At 57.5% G+C, this 26,231-nt stretch overlaps 1 protein-coding gene across 1 annotated transcript; it reads left to right on the forward strand.

Moving 5' to 3' along the window:
* The first annotated feature begins 82 nt into the window (after nt 1-82).
* Nucleotides 83-25,926, forward strand: LOC149861622 (alpha-tectorin-like). Its single transcript, XM_090053786.1, has 18 exons — nt 83-275; nt 546-605; nt 1,211-1,357; nt 2,088-2,218; nt 2,408-2,689; nt 2,987-3,124; nt 3,272-3,431; nt 3,728-4,131; nt 6,937-7,504; nt 9,167-9,765; nt 11,404-11,968; nt 15,410-16,008; nt 17,505-18,069; nt 20,252-20,451; nt 21,524-21,916; nt 23,410-23,696; nt 24,378-24,643; nt 25,271-25,926. Exons 1-18 carry the CDS (start codon nt 83-85, stop codon nt 25,924-25,926), a joined length of 6,213 nt encoding a protein of 2,070 aa, XP_089909912.1.
* The last annotated feature ends 305 nt before the right edge of the window (nt 25,927-26,231 follow it).

The raw sequence follows: 26,231 nt of genomic DNA on the forward strand, positions 1-26,231 counted from the left end.
CGGGCCAGCCCCATGCGGGCAGGAACACAATGGGGTGGGTGGGAGTGGGGAGCCTCGGTCTTGCCAAGAGCTGGCATGAAAAATGGGCCCATTGAGCCAGGCCGCCCCAGGATGTGCTCCCGGGAGCCGCACCCTGGACGGCGTCTATAACCCCCTGCGCGCGCCGCTGTGCCCACGCCACTGGAGACAGGTACTGGTAGCACTGGGTGTGGGCCAGTCTAGGGACCTGCCGGGGCTGGGGGGCTGCTTGGGCTCCTGGGTTCTCCAGCTCTGGGGTGAGCCCTTCGTGGAGTCCCCCCCACCCCACAGCAGGTTGGGTGGTCAGGATCGCCCCCCCCACCCCAGGCACAGTTGGGGGAAACTGAGTCACAGAGAGGGGCCGTGACTCCCACCCCCACCTCTCTGTCCCCATCTCCCTGCTGGAGGGGAAGGAACCCTGGAGTCCAGCTGCGCCCAGTCCCGGGGTTTCTACTCCTAGAGGCCCCCCAGGCACTGGGGATGCTGACTGACCCCCATGTTTGCCCCCCTGGCGGCTTTCTCTGCAGGGCCCGGCCTGGGGGACAGCGAAGAAGACATGGACGGGCTGCGCAGCGTGCTGCGGCTGGGTGAGTATGGGCAGGGCTGGGGGGGCAGAGTCAGCCCATGCACGGACCCAGCGTCCGGGATGCACACGCACACGCGCACACACACAGAACCCAGGTGTCCGGGGGATGGATACACACACACGCGCGCGTGTGCGTGCACGCACATACACACACGCACGCGCGCACGCACACACACAGAACCCAGGTGTCCAAGACACACACCAGGACTCCAGTGCTTGTGTGTGTGCACATGTGAATGTGTGTGTGGTGTGTGTCTGTCGTCCGGGATACCCCTGTCGCTACACACAAATACACACCCCGGGCATCCGGGACACACACACACACGTACACACACACACACACGTGCACACACACACACACACACACACACACACAGAGGCATCTGGGATACACACGGACACATGCAGACCCCAGGCGCCTGGGACATCCCCCCAGTCCATCCTTTGCCTCACACACCCTGCAGAGCAGGGGGGAGGGAGGGGGCTGCATTGCCCTGGGCCAGCCCGTGACCCCCAGCTGGGCCTGGCTTGGCCCTCACCCCGCTGCCTCTGGAGGCCTGGCATGACACAAGCATGCCAGGTCTCAGCCACCCTCTGTGGCCCCAGGTCTTGTCCTGGGTGCCAGTGGTGCCCCCCACCATGCCAGGGTGACATGTGGGGCTGAGCAGATGGGGGCTGGGGGGCGCCAGATGCCCCTGACCCCAGTGCTTGTAGCCCTGCAGGTGCTGTGTGCGGGCATCGCTGCTGGCACAGGTAGGTCCTGCGAAGGGGGAGGCCGGACCCCCGGTGGGAGGGATGGGGGTGGCAGAGGGCAGACCTGGGGTGGGGGGCAGGCATCTAGGGTCCCCCCAACCCCTCTGTGCCCCCAGGAGCCCAGTGCTGCCCTCCCAGTGCTGGGCAGAACCAAGGCATCCAGGGTCCTGGCCCCCCCTGCTCCCCCACCCCTACCAACCTGCAGAGCACCCAGGTGTTTGGGTCCCCAGCACCCCCCGCGCACACCTCCCAGCCCCCACTGCCCTCCCAGAGCAGAACGAGGACCCAGGAGTCTGAGCTACCAGCCCCAGTCGTACTCCCCTCCTAGAGCAGGGAGGGAGCCCAGGCATCGGGTTCACCCCTTCTGGGTGGAGGGAGGGAAGGATGGATGGATGGACAGAAGGGTGGGTGGGCGAACCGATAGGCAGAGAGGGAGAGATGGTGGGTGGATGGATGGACGGACAGATGGGTGGACGGTGGGACAGACGGATGCAGAGCTGGGTGGATGGATGGACGATGACAGATGAGTAGACGGACGGAAGAACAGACAGATGGAGATATGGTGGGTGGGTGGATAGACGAATGGATGGATGGATGTGCGCACAGACGGGCGGATGGATGGATGGATGGATGGGCGGGCGGACAGGGAGGGGTGATGGGCCCAGAACCGGACCATGCGGGGCAGGAGGGTTGGGGAGGGAGCAGCTACCCCACGCCCGCGCCCCCACAGCTGCCCTGCTGTACCCATCCGGCGTGGAGCTCGGGGATCGCCGCACGCCGCTGGCTGACGATGGGGCATCCCCGCCCGTGCCGCTCTCTGTGCCCTTCCACTTCTACCGCCGCACCTACCACACCCTCTACGTGAGTCCCAGACACCTGTGTCCCTGGGGGGGGTGGCAGAGGGGCATCTGGGGGGCTGTATGTTCCCTGGGGATGTAGTGGGGCCTGGGAGCCCGGACACCCGGCTTCTCTGGGAGGAGCACAAGGGCTGCACAGGGAGCCTGCATGCCTGAGTTCCCCAAACCGCCCTCCCTTTGCTGGTGCCCGCAGGTGAACAACAACGGACTGGTGTCCTTCGGGGCGCCCGAGACCCAGTACACGTCCGACCCGTTCCCACTGCCCGACGGCCGCGCCCTTGTGGCCCCATTCTGGGCGGACGTGGACGTGCGGGTGGCGGGCCGGGTGCTGTACCGCCAGTCTCGTGCCCCTGGGATCTTGGCCCGCGCCACGGCTGATGTGGGCGCTGCCTTCCCCCACCTGCCCTTCACTGCCGCCTGGGTCTTCGTGGCCACCTGGGACCGTGTGGCCTTCTACGGGGCCACCGTCGCCAAGGTGCGGGGCCCGAATGCCGGGTTGTCTTCAGATCTGGGTGGGGAGTGTGGGGGGCTGGGAGCCCGGACACGGGGGCGCTCTCCCGATCTGGGCGGGGAGGAGGGTGGGATGAGCATGAACAGGGCAGGGCGCCCGGACTCCTGGTCCGGGCCCGCAGATCTCAGCTGCCAGCTGACAACAGGGAGTGCCTGGGCCCTGCCAGCCTTGCCAGTCACGGGCTGTGTGTCCTCGTCCCCTGAGTTAATCTGGGGTAATTCTCACTGTCTGCCCCCCACCTCGGGGGCCGCTTTCTCTCAGGTCAACACCTTCCAGGCGATGCTGGTCAGCGACAGACGACTCTCCTTCATCATCCTCAACTACGGGGACATCCAATGGACCACGGGGGCAGGCAGTGGGGGGGACCCCCGCAGTGGCCTGGGGGGCATCCCTGCCCAGGTGGGTGGCACCGTATGGGCCGGGGGTTGGAGGTGGGGAGGAACAAGGAACATGTGAGGTCATGGATTTGACCCGCCCCTCCCCAGCTCAGGGAGAGGAGGTGGGGGGCTGGTTTCTACCTGGGGGGCTAATGCATCTCCCCCCCAGGCTGGGTTCAACAGTGGGGGCTCGCGGCTGTACTTCAGCCTGCCCGGCTCACGCACCCCAGCCATCGCCCACGTCGGCGCCACCAGCAACGTGGGGCTCCCGGGCCGCTGGCTCTTCCGAGTGGACGACTTCTCCTTGCCCCACGGCTGCGTCTACAACGGTGCGTCAGAGTCCTGGCCCCCATCCCCAGCCAGCCCCCCACAACCTCCCCATAGCCAGCCGCCCCCGGACCCCTCCAAATCTCCCCATACCTAGCCCTGTGCCCTCGTCTCTCTGCCATGTCCCCCCACCCCCGAGACCCCTGTTCTCACCAGAGCAGCCCCCCCACCCTGATCCCCCACGTCCGGGGGGGCCTTGGGAGCCCAAGTCAGTGGGGGGCATCCATTTTTCCGTCCATCTGTCCCTCCTGGTGCTGCCTGGGCCCTGCTCACCTGCCCTTTCTCTGTCTGCCCGCAGGCCGGTTCCTGCCGCCGGGGGCTGCCCTGTGGACAGACGAGGGCTGCCGGCAGCGCTGCCAGTGCCTGGCTGGAGATGGGGGGCTGACATGCGAGGCGAGGGCCTGTGGGCCAGGCGAGGCCTGCCGCCCCGCTGCCGGCTACCCCACCTGCCAGCCTGCCAGCCGCGCGGCCTGCCAGGCCCTGGGCAGGAGTTGCTACCATACCCTGGACGGGCACAGCTACCGCGCCCGGGGGTCCTGTGCCCATGTGCTGTCCCAGGCCTGCTCGCCGGCCCCGACAGCTCCCAGCTCAGGCCTGGCCCCGTACCATGTGGAGGCTGGGCCAGGTGCCACAGGGGGTGTCCGTGTGGCAGCCCACGGGCAGGAGGTGATTGTGGCCAGTGGTGCCACGGGGCATGTGATGGTGAGTTGAGGCAGCCGGTGCCTGCCCCTGCCCCTTCTGCTGCCCTCAATCCCCTCCCACTCTTGCCCCTGCCCTAGCCCCTCCCTCTCCTGCCCTAGCTCCTCCCACAAGGTCCCTGCTCCTTCTGCTCCTGCCCCGCCCCTCCCCCTTCTGCCCCCTCCCTTTCCTAGCCCTGCTCCTATTTACACCCCGCGGGTGTAGGTCATATGTCTGTCTGTCTGTCTATCTCTCTCTTTCTCTCTCTCTCTCTCTCTCTCTATATATATATATATGTATCTATATATATCTATAGGTATGTATCTATATATATACATATATAGATATCTACCTATAGAGATCTATACCTATAAAGATCTATCTATAGATATATTTGCATATCTCTATATCTGTATCTATATCTGTATATGTATGTACTAGCCAACTGCCCATCCAGAATGATGGAGGGAGGGGTGTGAGGGGATGAAGTACCACCACCCACCACCCCACATCACCGCTGGCTCCCAGGAACAGGGGTGGGGGGAAAGCTTGTCTGGCGCTGCCGCCACTCTGCATCTGGTGCCCAACCCACCACCCATACTCCGCGTCCGGCCCCATGCACCAACCCCATGCCCCGCCGCTCCACGTCCAGCCCTACACCAACTTCCCCCCCCACTCAACGTCCGGGCCCGCAGCCCCACCCCCGCTACTCCATGTCTGGTCCCATGCCCAGGAGTGGATTAATGTGTACTGGGGTCCTGGGCAAAAACAAAATTGGTGGGCGGGGGGTGGGGGAAAGGGCCCTTCCCCTCCTGGTGCTGGCAGGGAATGCTGGGAGGACCCTGCTGGGCTGGGGGTGGGGGGGACACATGCCGACTCTTCTCCCTGCTCCCTGCCTCCCCCCCACCAATCCCGCTCTGGCCAAACATACACACATACACGCAGTCGTGCACACAAATAGGCACGCACTCTACTCTCACTCACTTTCTGCACATGGACACACACACAAACATACTCTCCCTGCCATGAACACCGACACATGCACACACACACACACACGCATGCACACACATGCAGATGGATGCACACTCTACTCACCCTCTGCACATGCACACACAGACACATGCACGCACACACACAGATGAGTGTGCACTCTACTCACTCTGTACATGGACATACAGAGACAAACACGGTCTGCCTGCCATGAACAATCCTCCACCCTACACCCAAATGCCCCTCACTCCTGACCCAAAGCCCCCTGGCACTGCCAGTGCCCTTGCACTCCCAAACCATAGTCCCCCACCCCGGTGCCCCACACTCCCAAGCCACAGCCTCCCCCAGCCCTGCAGATGCCCCTCACTCCCAACTCACTGACTCCAGCCCTGCCAGTGCCCCTCACTCACCAAACTGTAGTACCCTGCCCCCAGGGCCCTGCTGGTACCCCTCACACCTGACTGCACCCCCACCACTCCCTGTCCCTGCTGGTGCCCCTCACTCCCAACCCTCAGCCCTCCGCCCTCACTCTGATGCCCCTCACTCCTGACCCGCAGCCCCCTGCCCCCCCCAGCCCTGCCAGAGGGGCCCCAGCCTCCCCTTTCCTGCCCGGGCCAGAGCACAATGGCTCTGATTCATGCAGGCAGTGGCAAAGCATGTTTGGCCCCAGCGCGGACAGGAGGGAAGAGGAGGGGAAGCTTGTGGCACCCCCACCCCAGGATAGGGCTGCAGTGCTTGTAGGCAGCCTGGCTAGGGCCCCTCTCCTCCTCCCTGGGCAGTGGCTCCTGGCTGCTCAGCCCTGCCCAAATGTCCGGGATTTTGCTGTGCTCCGGGGTGGGAGCAAGGGGAGTCGATCGGAGCTAGCAGGGAGCACCCCGTGGGTGTGCACCTCCGCAGCTGCAGGCAGAGCCATGTGTACTCCCTGCTGCCTGTGATCACACTTCCCTCGCTCCCACTGCCCGAGCAAGGGAAATCCCGGACAACCTGCCTAATCAGAGGGCTTAAAAAGAGTGGGGACATGTCCCGGGAAACCCAGATGTATGGTACACTTTGCATGCGCACTAGAGCAAAAGCATTATGTCCAGACAGACAGACAGATTAAGCCCTTTATAAAATTAGAATATCTGTATATATCTTTCTATCTCACTATATATATGTATATGTATCTCTTTTATATCTGTCTATGTCTACAGATCTATTTTTATATATAAATATCAATTTATCTCTGTGTCTATTTTCCTCTTTCTATTTATGCGTGTGTTCCTATCTATATCATTTTACCTGTATCTATCTATATGTATATGTATCCACATCTATATTATATATATATATATGTATGTGTATCTATATATGTGTGTGTGTGTATATATGTATTATATATATATAATACACCTGTGATTCATAGTTCATTACCCTGCTTTTGGCCCCCGTGCTGCCAGTCTGAAGCTAGGTCACATTCTGGGCCTGCTGCTACCATCATGTGTCTGCCTTGCGGCGTAGATGCCTCTTGGGGCAGAAACATTTGATCTTCATTTAACAACTGCCCGTGACAGAGGCCCACCTCATCACTGGGGCTGTTGTCTGACGGCTCGTTCCCCTTTGCCGCCACATGCGGATTGGGATGAATTTATCTCCCTTCAGCTTCCAGCTGTGGATTCTCATTCTCCTTTGCTGCTAGATGCTCCTAGATACGAACTGGGCTGAAACACGTATGACCCAGTTGGCTCCTCCATCCACAAAGGCCCCTTGAGGCTGAGGACTCGGCTTGGTGCCTGCAGAGCCCATTGCAGTGAGGAAGAGCTAAATGTTTTGGGCTTGTTTGTTTTTACCCCTTAGGCCAATGGAATAAGGAGTCTGCTCCCAGTCGTCCTCCTCAATGGGAAGATCCAGGTGCACCAGAGCGGCTTCTATGTGAGAATCACCACGGATTTTGGGCTGGAGGTTTCCTATGATGGGCGGCACCACGTGGAGCTCATTGTGCCCCCTGCCTACTTCAATGCCACGTGTGGCTTGTGTGGGACCCTGACCGATGACCCTGATGATGACTTCAGGATGCCCAACGGCACATTAGTGACATCCCCTGTGGCCTTCACCACGAGCTGGCAGGTCACGGAGGAAGGGCGCCCGTGCGCGGGGGACATGGACCTGCCTGCGTGCCCCGATGCCCAACGGGCTCGTTACACCAGCAACGACTCCTGTGGCTTCATGGAAATGTCTCCGGGCCCCTTTGCAGCCTGTGCTCAGGTCCTGCCCCCCGTGGCCTTCGTGGAAAGCTGCGTGGAGAATCTCTGCGTGGTGCCTGATGCAGACCCAGAGGCACTATGCAGAGCTCTGGGCAGTTACATGGAGAGCTGCCAGGCTGCTAACATCACCATCGGGCGGTGGAGGACCGACAGCTTTTGTGGTAAGAGCTCTGCTTAATTGTCCTGAAACTCTCTGAGGTTGTCCATTCCCTGGAGATGCCTGGTCCCTCTTGCTACAGTCCCCGAGAACTCCTTAATCTTAATGCGGTGAAGTTGGGCCTTGTCCCCAACTCCATTTGGGAGTTCCTAGAGTCATAAAGTCATAGAGAAGCCAGGGTGGAAGGGACCTCCAGAGGTTGTAGAGCCATGGTCATGGAGTCATAGAGAAGCTGTGCTGGAAGGGACCTCCAGAGGTCACATCTCAGTGGTGCTGGATGACAGAACAAGGAGCAATGGTCTCCAGTTGCAGCAAGGGAGGTTGAGGTTGGATATTAGGAAAAACTTTTTCAAGCAGAGGGTGGTAAACCACTGAAACAGGCTACCCAGAAAGGTGGTGGGATCTCCATCCTTGGAGGTTTTGAAGACCCAGCTAGACAAAGCCTTGGCTGGGATGGTCCAGTTGGGGCTGGTCCTGCTTTGAGCGGGGTGTTGGACTAGATGTGACCTCCTGAGCTCTCTTCCAACCCTCATGTTCATCCCACACAAATCCATCACCTCAGCTCTACATAAGACAATTGTCAGCCCTGATACAACACAAGACCTCACACCCAAATCTCCCATGGGGAAGCAGGGGGACTGCAGCGGCCAACATCTTGCTGCTATAGAAGGTTGTTAATATACACTCAAGAAGTCCCAGGTAAAGGGCATGCCCCTGCTACAGAAGAAGGCAAACCTAACCAGTCCATAACAATCTGACCATGGGAGAAAATTCCTTCCTGACCCCAAACCTGGTGTCGGTCTGAGCCTGAATGAAAGGACCAGACCCTCTAGCCATGACCCTTTGCAGCAGAGTCCCAGCAGGAGCACTAGCATGGCCCAGTTACCACCCCCAGCTTGGGATGGATGATGCAGCATCATGGGCTGGGGGTTGAGCACCTCTGCCTTAGCTCAACATGGCAAACTAGTCAGTAACCCAGGGTCCCCTTAGTCCTGGCCCGGCCTTGAAAGCCATGGAGTAGGTGGTTTGGGTGCATCAGCAATAACAGATTAAACCCGTTGTCAGTTCAAACGCCTACCTGTCCCTGCGTCAGGTGGCGATGACAGGCTCTACATGAGCTGTCACTACACAGGGAAGGGATCTGGGAGTCATTCATAGTTTCATAGTTGGTCGGGTCAGAAGGGACCTGAGCAGATCATCAAGTCCGACCCCCTGCCATGGCAGGAAAGAGTCCTGGGGTCAAACGACCCCGGCCAGGTCATTGTGGACAGTCCACTAAGGCCATCAGTTTCGGGTTCAGCTGCTGTCAGAAAAACAAATGCAATGTTAAGAAGGGAGTTGGAAACACAATGGAGAGCATTGTGATGCCCCTTTAAACATCCACGGGGCATCCATGCCTTGAATAGTGCACCCAGGTCTGGTCCCTGCACCTCCAAGAGGAGAGGAGAGCTAGAGAAAATCCAGAAAAGGACAAGAAGGATGACTGATGATTGCTATGGAGGGGCTTCCCTAGGAGGAGAGACTAATGAGGCCAGGCCTGCTCTGCTTAGGAGAGAGATGCTTGAGTGGAGACAGGAGACCGGCTAAGACGGACCTATGCTCTGACCCAGGAAATGGCCGTTCTTGTGGTCTGATGTTTCCCCCTCGTGCATGTCTCCACTACCAGGGATCACGTGCCACGAGAACAGCCACTACGAAGAGTGCGCCAGCGCCTGTCCGCCCAGCTGTGCAGACTCCACGGCCCCCCTGTACTGCACCCAGCCCTGCCGCGAAGGCTGCGTCTGCAACCCGGGCTACATCCTCAGCGGGGCATCATGCGTGCCCCTGAGCCAGTGCGGGTGCCTGCTGGACGGCCGCTACCACGCGCTGGGCTCAGAGCTGATCCTGGCCGACACCTGCAGCCACAAGTGTAGCTGCCGGGAGCCAGCCCGGCCCATGCAGTGCCAGCCCCATGCCTGCAGGGCCCTGGAGACCTGCAGCATCCTGGACGGCGTCCGGGGCTGCTACCCCATCCACTTTGGCCTCCTGCGGGTCTTTGGCCGCCTGCACTACACCACGTTCGACAGAGCCACCTTCGATGCCCCTGGGAGCTGCACCTACACCCTGAGCACGTACTGCGGCCCCCCGGGGCAGCTCCCCAGCTTCACCGTCAGGGTGGAGAGTCAGCACTGGGGGTCCATTTCCATGTCCTTGACACGCCGGGTGGAGGTGGAGGTCTACGGGCATCACATCATTGTGGCAGCAGAGAAGGACGGCCGGATCCAGGTGCCTGCCTTGATACTCAGCTCTTTCCTTCTGATACTCCAAAACCCTCGGATGAGGGAACTAGTGGGTTGTTGAGGCCACTAGAGCTCAAGAGATGGGAGTTTTCCCTCTGTGCATGGAGGTTTATTCATCAGAGAGTGCACAGCTAAACATGCCGTAGTTACCTTGTAAACGAGTCTTGTTCCCTATCTGGTGATCAGGCAGTCCAAGGTCTAGCTGAGACATTTCAGGGTATAGTCCAGTAGTCCAATAGTCCAGTAATCGAATGACCATTTGTTCCCAAACTGTTTTTATCCCTTTTCTCTTCTTCCTACTACTACTGGCTACTTACAGGCTGCCTGTATCATCAGTTTCTTACTATAGGGTATACCCTTATTTGCAAAATCACCCGCATACCACAAGCACCCCTACTTGCACACACAAAAACATGTGTCCTGGGTCCATAGGTCTGTCTTGCCCAGTTTCCAATATCACATGGTGGCAGAGAGTGGAGGTCTGACCTGGGTCTGAGCCAGGTTTCTCCCCCTGTGCCTCTCTCCCTTGCAGCCTCCAGCATTTAGGGTCTAGGAAGGCCTGATTCAGGGGCTGTGTGCCCTTCATGCCCATGCTCAATAGCAACCGATGCCCCTTTCCTCCAAGAATGAGTTCAAGCCCTTGGTGAATATGGCTACGCTCTCAGCTTCCACCATATCTGGAGGCCACGAGTCCCAACATTTCCTTCCACTCTGGGTGAAAAACTGCCTGGTATTCATTATCAACTGATGACCTCTTAGTTTCATGTGGCAATCCCTCCTTCTTGTCTGCTGAGAGATAAGTAATAATTTCTCTTCTGCATTTAGTATTTTGTGTAAATGCTTCTCATGGAAAGTATCATGATGCCCCTTTATGAAACCATGGGGCATCCACACCTTGAATATTGTACCCAGTTCTGTCCCTGCATCTCCAAAAGGACATAGAAAAGGTCCTGAGAAGGGAAAGAAGGAAGATGTGTGCTAATGAGGAGCTTTCGTATAAGGAGAGACTAATGAGGCCAGGCCTGGTCAGCTTTGAAAAGAGATGCTTGTAGTGGGACAGGGTTTACAAAAAGGTGAAGAGAAAGTCATCAGGGATTTATTATGGACAAGAGAAGAACGAGGGGTCATGACATGACACTAGGAGGTCGTTGGTTGTTAACAAAGACTGGGCAGGTCTTTATCACCCAGCATGGAAGGAAAGGCTGGGACTCGTGGCCCCCAGATGTGGTGGAAGATGAGAGTGTAGCCAGATCCACCAAGGGATTGGACCCATTCTTGGAGGAAAGGGGCATCAGTTGCTATTGAGCATGGGAGTGAAGGGCACGGTCTCTGACTCAAAACTTCCCAGCCCCTAAATGCCGTTTCCTCCATCAGGGAGCTTGTGCTCCAGGCTGATGGGTGCTTGGAGGGAAAGCTGAGATCAAACCAGGAAGACCATCCATGTGCAGGGACTGGGGTGGCCAGCAGTGGAGGGTGGCTGCCTGGAAGATGCCTCTAAGAGCAAGTCCATGCAGCAAGGGACCTCCACAAAGTATTGGAGCAAGAAGGAAGGAAGTCTAGGGCGGTTCAGAGCAGGGTGGGTTTTGTCCAGCTCAGCACCCATCTACTATGCTCTTGCCTACAGGTCAATGGCACCATGGCCAACCTACCCATGGCCCTAGCTTCAGGGCAGCTCTCAGCCTACTACAGCGGCTCCTCCATCATCGTGCAGGCTGAATTCGGCCTGTCCGTGTCCTATGATGGGAGCCACGACGTGACAGTCGCTATCCCCGAGACCTATGCTGGGCTCCTCTGTGGACTGGGGGGAGACTTCAATGCCAACCGCAGTGACGACTTCAGGACACCTGATGGTTCAGCAGCTCCCAGCTTGGCCTCCTTCCTGACGAGCTGGAAGGCCCCGGGTTCTCCATTTCATTGCAAGGCCATGGCACCCGTGAGAGAGTGCAGTGATGGGGAAGGGGCTCAGTATATTGCCCTGAACTCCTGTGGGATCATCACTGACATGGCTGGACCCTTCAGTGCCTGTGGCAGCCAAGAGGATGCCCGCGGGTTCCTGTATAGCTGTGTGCACGACCTGTGCGCCACAGAGGGAAGTAGGCAGACCCTCTGCCAAGTGCTCCAGAGCTATGCCCAGCAGTGCCAGCGCCAAGGATTCCCCATCCAGGCCTGGAGAGAGCAGGCTGGCTGTGGTAAGTGCACAAGTCTCAGCACAGTGCAGCCCCCATAGCCTTCCCCAGAGGTGCAGGGTCCTGGTTGCAGCCCAGGATGGGGATGAGCACTGGGCTGTGACAATGCTCCTCTTGAGACCAGTCCTGGATGATCTTGGCTTGGGGGTCTTTCCCCTCTGCTCAGGATCAGACCAACACCAGATATGGGGTCAGAAAGAAATTTTTCCCTATGGTCAGACTGGTAGAGGGGGTGGGGTTTGCCTTGCTCTGTAGCAGGGGTACAGTCTCTACCTGGGATCTCTGGAGCATCTATTAACAGCCTTTCACAGCAGCAGGACGTTGGCAGCTGCAGTCCCCCTGTTTCCCCTGTAGCAGGTTTGGGTGTGAGGTCTGGTGTTGTGTTACTGTTGACAGTATTTTACAAAGAGATTCGATTCTGGATGTGCCTGGGCTGGTTTGGCCAGGGCTGATCCTGCCTCGGGCAGGGATTAGATTAGATGCGACCTCTGGAGCTCCATTCCCTCCCTGCTTCTGCATGATTCATGTTCGCATCCAAGCAGTCGGAGCTCTTCAGAGGCAAATTGTCCAACATTTCTTGGTGCTTCTCACCATGGAAGAACCGACCTAGGGCTAAGAGATGGCAATAAGTCTCTCCTTGTCCTTTGTAGAGGGATGAACAATCTTGTCTACCCAGAAAGGTGGTGGAAGCATAGCATATTAGGGTTGGAAGGGACCTTGGGAGGTCACATCTAGTCCAACTCTCTGCTCAAAGCACCCAACTACATCATCCCAGCCAAGGCTTTGTCCAGCTGGGTCTTCAAAAACTTCAAGGATGGAGATGCCACCACCCTTCTGGGGAGCCTGTTCCAGTGCTTCATCACCTTCCTCATGAGAAAGTTTGTCCTAATATACAATCTCAACTTCCCTTGCTGCAACTGGAGCCCATTGCTCCTTGTTCTGCCATCTGCCCCCATTGGGAACAGTCCCACTCCATCCTCTTTGCACCCCCCCTGCAGGGAGTTGAAGGCTGCTATTAAATCCCCCCTTGGTCTTTTCTTCTGCAGTCTAAATAAGTCTAGTTCCCTCAGCCTTTCCTCATAAGTCATGTGCCCTCATCCCCAAACCATTTTCGTTGACCACCACCAGACTCTTTCCAATGTGCCCACATCTTTTCTGTACTGGGGGGCCTAAAACTGGACACAGGACTCCAGATGTGGCCTCACCAGTGCTGAATAGAGGGGAAGAATCACTTCCCCCAGTCTGCTGGCAGCGCTCCTACCAATGCAGGTCAGGATGACATTAGCTTTCTTGGCAACAAGGACACACTGCTGGTTCCTACTCAGCTTATTGCCCCCTTTCACCCCCAGGTCCTTTTCTGCAGAGCTGCTGCTTATCCAGTAGGTCCCCAGCCTGTGGCGGTGCATGGGTTTGTTATGTCCTAAGTGCAGGACTTTGCACTTGCATTTGTTGACTCCTGGAACAGGTTTGGGGGTCTGAGCAGGGCTGCTAACCTGAGAAGTTGTTTGTTTTTTTAATGGCAATCTGCAAACTTTTTACTGACAGAAAAATATTTTTAATGACAGGTTTTTACTGACATGTGTTGTGCATCATCTTGTCACTGTAATTAACTTTAGAAGAAAACTAAAGCAGTTTGATCTGGATCAGATAGGGCTGGCAGCTTGAAAGCTGCCTGCTGGCAAACAAACAGACTGTTAGATCCAGCTAGAGGTCCATCCCAGAAGAGTAACCCACATAGGGAATGGAGGTAGACAAGGAAGCAGCCCATGAGCAAATGGGAGCATCAGGCCCAAGATGGGAACTCCTGCAAGGGTCTGCACAGCCATGTGGCTGGAAGGGTAGGGCTTATGGTAGACATGAAGCCAGGGTCTGAAAGCAGGCAGCCAGCTTGGCCCTGCAACCTGAAGAAGAAATAACTCCAGAGCACAAAGGTTGAAGGTGACCTGGAGATGCCCTGACCTCTGCAAGCAGGATGTCTGCAGCTTGTAGGGAAGTAGGGCCCAGTGTGGCGAGGAAGCTTGGTGGTCGCACCAGGGAGTTGATGTTATGTTGAAACATGGCATGGGGGAGTCTGGATTACATCCAGAAGTCTTGTTCTTTCATTATAGTTAACCTGGTGGTGTGGGTTTGGGACTACAGGGGAGGTTTGGAGGTTCCAGCTGTGCCTGCAGGACATGTGACTTCCTTGAGCACAGCCAGGTTGGGGCTCAAATAGCAAGTGGAGTGGAGAAAGGGTCAAGGGCCCAGTGTCCAGGTGGGGTGGGGACCAGGGTCTGGGACCTGTAGTCCAGGAAGGGAGAGAGCCAGGGCCTGGAGACCCTGGGAGGGGCGAGGACTAGGGACCAGGGACTTGTGGCCCAGGAGAAGCCAGGACCAGGTGCCAGGGACCCATCCCCCACAAGGGGCCAGGACTAGGGACCAGGGACCTGAAGCCCAGGAGGGGCAAAAGCCAGGGACTGGGGACCAATAGCCCAGGAGAGGCCAGGACCAGGGGCCATAGACACAGCCAAGAGTAAAGGCCTGAGGTGGCCTGGTGGCTTTGGGGACAAGCATCCCAACTGAGCAATGACACATAACACCTGTGAGGCATAGTCACAGCTGGAGGGGAGGTTTGGAGGCTGTGAATAGCCCATAAGGCAACCGTTGCTTGAGGCATGTACAGACCAGGAGAACCCAGCTATTGACGGACTGGGTCTGGGCTAGTGGGGTCCCAGAGGGGGTCCATTGGAGAAGAAAGGACAAGAACATGTTCTAAGACCCTTAGGCCACTTCCCTTTAATGACCTAACATCTACATCAAGGTGTGGCAGGAAAGAGCAGAAGAGAGGGAACTAGAAACAGAGTGGGGCAGTAGGTGTTTGGCCACCAAGGGGGCAGCACGGTCACCCTGGGGCCTGAGACTGCTATGGTAACCCTTCTGTTTGGGTCTGCTCTGCTGGCAGCTCAAAGGGCTGGGCTCACACATAGGAGTTTAACATCAAGCACAGTAAATTCTGGTTGTTAGGAAAAAGCCTGCAGTAAAAAAATATATTTGCATGCGTTGGCAACACTGCTTGGATTTTACGCTGTGTTGCTCCCCCCTGATAAGGACCCTCCGCTCACCTTGATGCCCCTGACTGTACCTCTTGAACCATGATGTCCCTCCCCGCCTCACTCAGCCTTTCCCCAAGCAGCTGCAGTCCCCCTTATCCTGTCATGGACCTCCAGAGAATCCTCCCTGCAACCAAGCAGTATTACAGGCAGCCTGGTGTGCAGCAGCAGCACATGGCTGAGAGAATGATCCTGCCTTTAGCAGGGAGTTGGACCAGATGTGACCTCCTGAGGTCTCCTCCAGCCCCATTATTCCATGACGTACATCAACACAGAACAGACTGTTGGTGCAGTGAACATGTTATAACAGGGTTCCTTTGGAATGTCTAACCCCTGCCCCCTGTATCCCTTCCAGAGCTACTCTGCCCTCTCCACAGCCACTATGAGCTCTGCAGCCCATCCTGCCCAGCTTCCTGTGCCAGCCCAACGGGGCCCCAGTCCTGCCTCATGCCCTGTGTCGAAGGCTGCCAGTGCGACAGAGGACTGATGCTGAGTGGCACCGCATGTGTGAGCCCGGAGCTGTGCGGCTGCACCCACAATGGCCGCTACTACCTGCCTGGAGAACAGTTCTGGGAAGATGAGCAGTGCCAGCAGTTGTGTCAGTGCCAGGGCTTATCCCATACAGTCCAGTGCTCCAGTGCCACCTGTGCCCTGGGGGAGATCTGTGGCACATGGGATGGGGTTCTGGGCTGTCACCTGCCTCCTCCCAGCACCTGCTGGGCAGCTGGGGTTTCCCACTACCACACCTTCGACGGGCGGCTCTATGACCTATGGGGAACTTGTGCCTACATCTTTGCCGAGGCCTGTGGCATCTCCCCAGTTGCCCCCTACTTTCGTGTAGATGTGAGGCACAAGCACCAGCCTCAGGACCCTTTGGCTGGGCTGTCAGAAGTGTCTGTCCTGGTGAGCGAGGTCCGGATCCATCTTCAGAGGGGACAGCTCAGTACCGTGGAGGTAATTCCTCAATCCCTGTTTGTGCCCTGTATGTAAGGAGCCAGGGTGTGGGTGACCATAGTAGGTCCCCTGGGTGGTGAGGCAGGGGTCCAGAGGCTGGGGTTAGGGTGTAGGGATGAGAAGTTGGGTCATGGGATGGAGTCTGGATTGGAGAACCAGAGCCAGGAACCAGAGTCAGAAGCCAAGGCCAAAGTCTGATCAGAGTCAACGGGAGACTGTGGTGTTGACACCCTCACAGTCAATTGGGTCGCTAATTGGCTGGAGGGCCGCACCCAGAGATCAGTGGTGGATGGGTCATTTTCGACCTTGAGGGATGTGGGCAGTGGGGTCCCCCAGGGCTCAGTCCTCCGGCCTGTACTGTTCAACATCTTCATCAGTGCCTTGAACGAGGGGGTAAAAAGCCCCCTGCTCAAATTTGCTGATGGCACTAGGATGTGGGGGGATGTGGGCATGCTAGCTGTGAGGAATAGGCTGCAATCGCATCTGGACAGGTTACAGGGGTGGGCAGATGAGAACAGATTGGGATTCAACACCGACAAGTGCGAGGTGCTGCACCTGGGGAGGAAGAGCCAGCACCATACCTACAGGCTGGGGAACTCCCTTCTTGTCAGGGCAGAGGCAGAAAAGGATCTTGGAGTCATCATTGATGCCAAGATGAACATGGGCCGGCAGCGCGGGGACGCAGTCAGGAAGGCCAACTGCACCTTGTCATGCATCCACAGATGCATCTCGAGCAGGTCCAGGGAGGTGATCCTCCCCCTCTATGCGGCACTGGTCAGGCCACAGCTGGAGTACTGCGTCCAGTTCTGGGCGCCGCACTTCAGGAGGGATGTGGACAGCATGGAGAGGGTCCAGAGGAGGCCACTCGCATGGTCAGGGGGCAGCAGGGCAGGCCCTATGAGGAGAGGCGACAGGACCTGAACCTGTTCAGCCTCCACAAGAGAAGGCTGAGGGGGATCTAGTGGCCTGTTATAAACTAGTCGGGGGGATCAGCAGGCATTGGGGGAGTCCCTGTTCCCCTGAGCACTGCCAGGAGTGACAAGAAACAACTGTCACAAGCTGGCAGAGGGTAGGTTCAGACTAGACATCAGGAGGCGTTACTTCACGGTCAGGGCGGCTAGGATCTGGAACCAACTTCCAAGGGAAGTGGTGCTGGCCCCTACCCTGGGGGGCTTTAAGACAAGGCTAGACAATCACCTTGGCGGGGTTGTTTGACCCCAGTACTCTTTCCTGCCATGGCAGGGGTCGGACTCATGATCTGCTCAGGTCCCTTCCGACCCGACCAACTATGAAACTATGAACTATGTGAGAATGAGGAGCTCCAAGCATAAGGCACTTTATGGGATGACTTGGCTTAGTCCCTTCCTAGGTCTAGCTGGGCCTAGGATGAATCCTCCCCAGCTCAGCCAGACTCGTTACAGGGTAGAAGTCTCCATTGTTTGCAAGTTGTTTCAGCAGTTGGAGGGGGTCATTTTGCCATGGTTTCCTCCAATCAGGTCAATGGGATCACTGAGATCCTCCCACTGCATCTCCAACGCGAAGGCATCATTGTCTACCAGGCTGGGTCACGCACTGTTGTGCAGACCAACTTCAACCTGACTCTGAATGCTGACCTGACCCATGGCCTGGTGCTCACCCTGCCCCATGCCTTCCATGGCCACACCTGTGGGCTCTGCGGGAATTTCAACGGGGCACCCAATGATGACTTCCTGCTACGGGATGGCTCCCAGGCGTCCGACGCCTTCCACTTTGCTGCAGACTGGAAGGCAGAACCAGTGCCCAGCTGCACCGATGGCTGCCCAGAGCCCTGCCCAGGTTGTGCCCAGGGTGCCAGGCTGGTAGAAGCAAAGTCCCAGTGCTGGATGCTGCAGGACCCCAATGGTCCCTTCTCCACCTGCCACTCCCATCTGGCCCCTGGCCCCTACTTTTCAACCTGCATCTTTGACGTGTGCATGTCCGGCGGGGACATGCATGTGCTGTGCCTCTCCATCCAGACCTATGCCGCCGCCTGCCAGCAGGCTGAGGTGAAGATCTCAAACTGGAGGAACGAGTCCTTCTGCGGTGAGTGACCCTGTGCTCCTTGTAGATAGCCACGTCCATGGATTCCTGATGTCTCAGTGGGTCAAACAAAATGCCCTTTGCAAAAAATACCATGTACATACCTGTAATTAGAGTAAGAGAAATTAGAGAATGCCATTAGGGAAAGCAATCGGCCCAGGGAGAAGTGGCAGCCTCATGAGCACAGTGTCTCCACGCTTCTTTGCCAGCAAAGGAAAAATCACCTTCCCAACTTGACATGTGCCCCAGTTTTGGAGGGTTGCCTTATGGGAAAGGACTTGTAGTATGTGAGTTAAGACAGAACCGCGCCAGCCATGTCCACACACATAAGATTCTTCCTTTGATCTCTGGACATCCACACAGTTCTTCCTACACTTACATACACATCCCAAATGGCTCGGGTTTTCTGTGTGGTGCCCATCAAGTCACTTATCTGGGTACTTCCACTTCTTCCGGGCTTGGGTTCCTGTTTTGGGCACTCTCCGGTGATGTGATGGGGGCTCCTGTGTCCTTTACACCATGTGAATTGGAGAATCCAGGAGAAGTGGGGTGGAGGGGACCTCCAGAGATCATAGAGTCATCATTGTAGGGTTATAGAGATGTCGGGCTGGATGGGGATCTCCGGAGGCAGAGTCCTAGGGAAGTGGGGCTGAAGGGACCTCCAGAGGTCACATCTAGTCCAATCCCCTGCCTGAGGCAGGCTCAGCCCTGTCCAAACCACCCCAGACACATCCAGCATCTAAACTCTTTATCAAAACTACCATTAGCCCTGACACGACACCAGATAGCAAACCTGAACCTGCCTCAGGGAAAACAGGGGGACTGCGGTGGCCGATGTCCTGCTGCTGTGAAAGGCTGTTAATAGATGCTCCAGAGACCCCAGGCCGAGGTCGGCCCCCCCACCACTACAGAGGAAGGCAAACCTTCCCCCAACTCTACCAATCTGACCGGGGGGAAATTCCTTTCCTGACCCCATATCTGGCATCAGTCTGAGCCTGAGCAGAGGGGCAAAACCCTCTAGCCAGGACCCTCTGGCTTTAAGTCCCATCAGGAGCATTAGCACATCCCAGTCCCCATTCCCAGCCTGGGCTGCAGCCAACACCCAGTGCCTTTGGAGGAGGCTTAAAACCCCCTTGACACATGGAGCAGAAAGCAGGGAAGGGGGCAACCAGTAAAGCCCAGAAATCTGGGTAATCCCCATAGCAGAACACAGGCATTGCTATGCCTCGTTCATCCCCAGCCAGTTGCTGTCCATCCTTTTCTCCAACTCCTCCAATGATGGAGAGTCCACAACTCCCCTGGGCATCTTTCCCCACTGCCTCCTGGCTCTGAACCTGAATTGTCTATGATTTCTCCACATCCTTAATAAAACGTGGACCCCACAACAGCACACAGTGCTCCAGAAGAGGCCTAGCCAGCACCCAGTGACCCTCTGCTTTCAAAGACATCTTTTGTGAAGTGATAGTCACAGATCCCAGAAGGCGCGAGGTGCCCTAAAGCCATTGAAATCCTCACATCCCCATTTGAATGCCCTTTCCCACACTGGAAGGAGCCTGCAGCTAAATACATCTAAAGGCAGATGTGATAGTTTCATCGAATCATAAAAAATGAGGGTGTGGAGGGACCTCAGGAGGTCACATCTAGTCCAACTCCCTGCTGCCAGCAGGACCAGCCCCAAGTACACCGTCCCAGCCAAGGCTTTGTCTAGCCAGATCTTCAAAACCTCCAAGGATGAAGGTACTCTTTGGGTAGCTTGTCCCAGTACTTTCATGAGAAAGTTCTTCCTAATATCCATCCTCGACTCCCCTTGCTGCAGCTGGAGCCCATCGCTCCTTGTCCTGTCGTCTGCCCCCACTGAGACCAGCTCAGCTCCAGCCTCTTTGCAACCCCCTGCAGGGAGCTGAAGGCTGCTATCAACTCCCCCTCAGTCTTTTAAAACAAATAATTTCAATTTTAATAAACCTATTTAATTTAGAGAGGATTATATGCCATACATGTACAAGTGCCCTTCCTCTCCCCTCAATGAGCCCAATTCCCTCAGCCTCTCCTGATACATCAGGTGCCCAGCACCCAAACCATTTTTGTTGCCCTGCACTGGACTCTGGATGTCCTTAGCTTTGTGTGATAAATTCCCGCTCTGTTTGAATGTGTCCCGAACCTGATCTTACGACATCTTTCCCTGCAGCCCTGCAGTGCCCGGCTCACAGCCACTACCGACTCTGCGGGAGGTCCTACGGGGGCATGTGTGGCAGTACCTGGCTGGGGATGTCCCATGGCCAGCCTTGCTCTGAAGGGTGTTTCTGCGATGACGGCTACTTGCGAAGCGGGGACCGGTGCGTGTTGCCAGAGGAGTGTGGCTGCGAACGAGATGGACACTACTACAATGTGAGATGCAGCTTTACTCTCTCCGCAGCGCAGGGCAAAGCCAGGGTGGGAGGGGAGGGTCAGGAAAGAGGGCATAAAAAAAATCAGCTTCTCTTGATCAGTGCATGAAACGAAACATGTTTCAGGATGCAGTCTCCGAGCTGAGGTTGGTGGCGAAATGTTGCTTTAGCCCTTTCGGCCCTGTGCAAGCTGGATCGGGCCCTGTGACCCACTGCTACCCCCTCCCATCCTGTGTGCAGGGATGGGGTCCTGGATCCCTAGGACCCCATCCCAAACCCATCCCCTGTGTGGGGGATGGTGTCCTGGGGGGTCCGGTGCCACCCCCTGCATACCCGCTCCTGGTCATGTCGCTCCTATTTCACAGCCCATCAGATTGTATTTAAGTCATTCCAATTAAATTATATTTGGTCTCTAATCAATTTTAAACTGGATAATTCAGGCTTAGGCCCCTATGTATTAGTAAAGCTCCCTCAGAGACACTGGGTGTTGGCCAAGGTTGGGGGTTTTGACTGAGCTGTGCCAATGCTCCTGCTGGGACCCAAGTTTGAGGGTCCTGGCTCAAGGGTCTAACCCCTCCACCAAGGCCAGGATGATGCCAGATTTGGGATCAGGAAGGAAATTTTTCCTGCTGGTCACATTGGTACAGACTGGGGAGGGGGCAGTGCCTTCCTCCAGCCGGGGCACAGACTCTACCTGGGGTCTCTTAAGCGTCTACCTTTTCTACCAGGTTCGGGTGTGATGTCTCGTGTTGTCTCAGGGTTGATGGTAGTTTTACAATGTGTTTAGAAGCTGGAAGTGTCTGGGATTGGTTGGACAGGACTGATCCTGCCTCAGGCAGGGGTAAGACTAAATGTGGCCTCTCAAGGTCCCTCCCAGCCGCACTTCTCTAGGATTCTCCGATTTCTGGTTTCTTTTTCCCCTGGGCAAAAAAATATGAGTTGTGTAATGCAGGATGATACACCTCAGCATCTGCACTCACCATCTCAACATCCTAGCTCCACCCATGGGGTCCTCCAGGCATGAGGTAGAAGCTGTGGTGATGGTGATCTTGGGTTGGCTCTCCCCCTGGCAGGTTGGAGACCACATCTGGCTCTCCGGTTGCACACAACGCTGCAGCTGTGATTCCCGCGACGTCCTCCGCTGCTCCCATGCCCAGTGCTCCCCAGGCCAGCAGTGTGCCGTGAGACATAGCCGGCTGGGCTGCCAGCGCCACTTGAGCACCTGCGTGGTGACGGGAGACCCGCACTACTTCACCTTCGATGGGGCCGTGGCGCATTTCCAGGGTGCCTGTGACTACGAGGTTGCGCACACCTGCAACTCCTCGGCTGCCGTGTCCTTCCGCGTGGTTATGGCCAACCGGCATTTCCGCAGCCCCCGTGTCTCCTTTGTCTACCGTGTGGAGGTTTGGCTCCGTGGCCACCAGCTCAATGCCCATGTTGTCTTGGAGCGTGGCAAGGCTGTCCATGTGAGTTAGTTATCCCACGATGGCGATGGGTGCCATTTCTTCCATGGCTTTACTGCAGGCAATTGCCGCTGCAGATGGATCTTCCTGGGTCCCAGATCCAGGGTTGCTCAACCCCTGGCCCAATGAAGAGGGTGGACAGCCATTGGTCGGGGATGATAGAAGCATCTTGATGTCTGTGTTTTACTATGGGGATGTCCCAGGCTTCTGGGCTTTGCTGGTTGCTCCTGTTCCCCCATTTCTGCTCCATGTGTACAGTTTTTTAAGCCTCCCCCAGAGGTGCTGGGTGTCGGCTGCAGCCCAGGCTGGGGATGGGGACTGTGCCAATGCTTCTGCTGGGACCAACCTTGGAGGGTCCTGGCTAGAGGGACTTGCCCCCTGCTCATGCTCAGATCGATGCCAGATTTGGGGGCAGGAAGGGATTTTCCCCCTTAATCAGATTGATATGGATTGGGGGGGGGGGGGGGGATGCTACCTTCCTCTGTAGCGGGGCACGGCAAGGAGCCCATTGTTCCTTGTCCTGTCATCTGCCTCCACTGAGAGCAGCCCGACTCCGTCCTCTTTGCAACCCCCTGCAGGGAGTTGAAGGCTGCTATTAAATCTCCCCTCGGTCTTCTCTTCTGCAGACTAAATAAACCCGGTTCCCTCAGCCTCTCCTCACAAGTCAGGTCTCCCAGCCCATGAACCACTTTCATTGCCCTCCACTGGACTCTCTCCAACTTGCCCCAACCTTTCTATAGTGGGGGGGCCCAAAACTGGACACAGATGTGGAGTATCTTAGTTAGCTTACAAAGGTGCCAAGCAACCCTGCCTTGTATGACTATATCCCAGTGCCTTGTCTGTGCAGTCCTGCCCGCATTGACCCCTTCCCCGAGGTGATTTGCCCATGATTGCCCCCATGGCTTTAGAGCTACCACCGGCGGAGGCTGACGTGAGCCAAACACAGGCTATGGCCAAGCAGGAGTCGTAGTCTCTTCTCGTCTTTCCCAGTGACATCCTGCTCCGGGCCTCAGCGTGTGACTGGGCTTCTCCTGTCTTGAGGCACGGGGCACTCAGTAAAGGGGGCTCCAGCATGGAGGTGGCAGGGCTCCAACCTCCAGCCTTGGGTGAGAAGGATCCTGCTGGGGGGACAGTGTCTCAGGTTAACTCCTCCCTGCCCCTGCAGCTGCTGCTAGATTCAGGGCATTGGCTTCTCCCTGCTTATAGAAACCCATGGCAGCTGCATTAACCCACGCCTCTGGGGGCGGGGTCAGGACAGGGAGGGGGTGTGGTCAAGTGGAGAAGGGGCGGGGCTTAATATATTCCAAGGTCTGGAGTCCAGGCATTGATCAGGCTTGCTGAGCCGGCCTGCTCCGGCCAGTGCTGTAGCCGTACGTTACATACATCACGTGGTTCACTGGCAAATTGTGCGATAAATCAGCCCCTGTTGGCATCCACTGCCCCTGGGGCAAGGCCAAGGCCGACTCGGGGATGCAGTGACCACGTTCCCCTCCCAGGTCAACGGGACAAGGATGCGGCTGCCAGCCCAGCTGGGCCCCGGTGCCGAGATCGTGCGGCTGAAGAACCTGCTGGTGGTGAGGGCTGGGGGCAGCCTGGAGGTGCAGTTCAACGGTGCCAGCAATGCTTTTGTGCGCGTGGGACCCGAGCACCGGCGTGGGCTCTGCGGCATGTGCGGCGACTTCGATGGGGACCCCGCAGACGACAAGGTGCTGCCGGACGGGACCTCCGCCCGTGACGATGCCCAGTTTGGCAATGCCTGGGTCTCTGACCGCAGCCCACCAGGGTAAGCCACTGGTGCCCTAGGGGGTCTCAGGGGGAGTTTTAAAGTGTGGGGTGGTTCTTCAACAGGATGGCTCTCGCCTGGGGGTGGGGGTGGGGACTGCAAAATTCAGCCACGTTCAAGAGCGGGCTGGGGGCTAGAAGAGGCCCCGGGGACCACACTGGAGAGGGCCTAGCTGGACCCAGGTCCCAGCAGCTTGGGGGAGGATGTCTGTGCCGTGCTCCGGGAGCTCTGTCAGCATCCGGCAGAGTCCTGGGGTCCCTTTCCCAGCCGGAGATGGGGGGCAGGAGGTCGGCTCCAGGCTCCCCACTTCCCTGGGGGAGGGGCACATCAGTCCAGATCCACCCTGCTGGTGACCCTTTCCAAACCAAGTGCATTAGGCACCAGTCTAAGAAGGGAGAAGTGGAGTCTAGAGGGGTGATGGAGCCGGGAGTCTAAGGGTGGGACGAGTGAGGGGCTGATAGCTTGCATCCGGCAGTGGCTGAGGAACTGTGAACAGGCCCCCCTGGCTCTGGGTGGCATCTCTCTCAGCCTCCCCGTGTAGCCAGAGCTTGGCCACTCCTCTGTCCATCCCGGCAGCCCCTTTACTGGGTACCTCCAAGCCGCATCAGCCCACACGTGGCTGTGGGAGGTGGGTTGGTCCTTCCCTGGCCTTGCAACATGGAAATAATCCACTGCCTGCAGGTGCACAAATGGCACAGGCGAGCTGCGGCCATGCCTGGCACTCCCTGAGGTCCGGCGCCTCTGTGGGATCCTCACCAACCGCTCGGGGCCCTTTGCTGAGTGCCACTGGCATGAGCCCCCTGGCCCCTACCTCGAGTCCTGCGTTTACGACCTGTGCCAGTACGGGATGGGCAACCGCATGCTGTGCGCCGCCTTGGAGTCCTACGCCGAGATGTGCGCCCTGCTGGGCGTGCGGGTGCCCAGCTGGAGACGGGCTCTGGGCTGTGGTGAGCACTGGGGGCTTGGGGCCACTGTCTTTGGGGTTACTGAGGTTTCAGGGACCGCAGTGCTGGCAAAGAGTCACAGCAAGAGATCCTCGTCCTAACAAACTGGCACGGGCTTGGTTGGGTAGCAGAGGCTCTGTCGGGTTTATGGTCACTGAGGCATGGTCCTGACATGCATGTGATTTGACAGACAAGGAGTGAGTGCATGTATACCCCATGTGAGAGCGGGGCTGGAGCCTGATGAGGGATAACTGAAGTCTGACATGGGGTTGGAGTCTAACAACGGGAACTGGAGCCCAACAAGGGAGGTGGAGGCTTAGGAGGAGAACTGGAGCCTAATGAGGAGGCCTGGAGTCTTAATAAGGGGGAAACTGGAGCCTAACGAGGGGGTCCTGGAGTCTAACAAGGGGCCTGAAGTCTAACAAGGTGGGAACTGGGGTCCAGTGGGGGGTGCAGGGCCTAACAAAGGGACCTGGAAGCTAATGTGGGGGAAATGTGGAGCCTAACGAGCATAACAGCTACAGCACCAGAGTCTGGGCAGACACGTGGCCCCGGGTAGAGCCCTGCTGAGTCGGGAAGGGGCCACGCAGTGAAATCCTGCACGGGTCACTCTTTCCTCGCTCTCACCAGGTTTCCTCTGCCCGGCCAACCAGTACTTCGATTTCTGCGGCCCAGCCTGCCCAGCCTCATGTGTGGACCCCGGTGCCCCTGCCCGCTGCAGGAAGCCCTGTGTGGCTGGCTGCTTCTGCAGGGAGGGCTACACACTGGCAGCGGGCATGTGCGTGCCCCGGAGGCAGTGCGGGTGCCTGCTGGACGGCCGCTACCACGTGCTAGGCACGGAGCTGATCCTGACCGACACCTGCAGCCGCAAGTGCATCTGTCGGGAGCCGGCCCGACCCATGCAGTGCCAGCCCCATGCCTGCAGGGCCCTGGAGACCTGCCAAATCCTGGATGGTGTCTGGGGATGCCACCCTATGCAGTTTGGCCTTCTGAGGGTCTTCGGCCACCTGCATTACACCACATTCGACGGAGTCACCTTCGACGCCCCAGGAGCCTGCACGTACACCCTGAGCACGTACTGCGGCCCCCCGGGGCAGCTCCCCAGCTTCACCGTCAGGGTGGAGAGTCAGCACTGGGGGTCCATTGCCATGTCCCGGGTGCGCCGGGTGGAGGTGGAGGTCTACGGGCATCGTGTTGCAATATCAGCAGGGCAGGACAGCTGGATCCAGGTGAAGGCATTTCTGAACGACAGAAATAGGCTCCTTTCAGCCCAAAGACCACCTTAAATATCCCCTCTCTCCCATCGTGCTGATCTTAGCCCAGTGATTCTCAACCAGGTGTTGTAGCCTCTTCTCTCCCATCCCAATGAGCTTAAACCAGTGATTCTCAACCAGGTGACATGATGCTTTCATGTCACGGGGGGGTGGGCTGCATGAGGGATGGCCTCAGCCTCAGCAGTGATGGGTGGAGGTCCCCGGAGTAGGCACGGGGACTGGAAACTCACCCCCCCAACCCCGGCTACTGGCTCTGAGCCCAGCCCCTACACAGCCTGGCTGGATTGGCTTTACTGCTGCCCCCACTGCTGGGACAG

The sequence above is a fragment of the Crocodylus siamensis genome, chromosome 6 (genome assembly GCF_052110815.1).
Source record: "Crocodylus siamensis isolate JL-2025a chromosome 6, ASM5211081v1, whole genome shotgun sequence".
Classification (NCBI taxonomy): domain Eukaryota; kingdom Metazoa; phylum Chordata; order Crocodylia; family Crocodylidae; genus Crocodylus; species Crocodylus siamensis.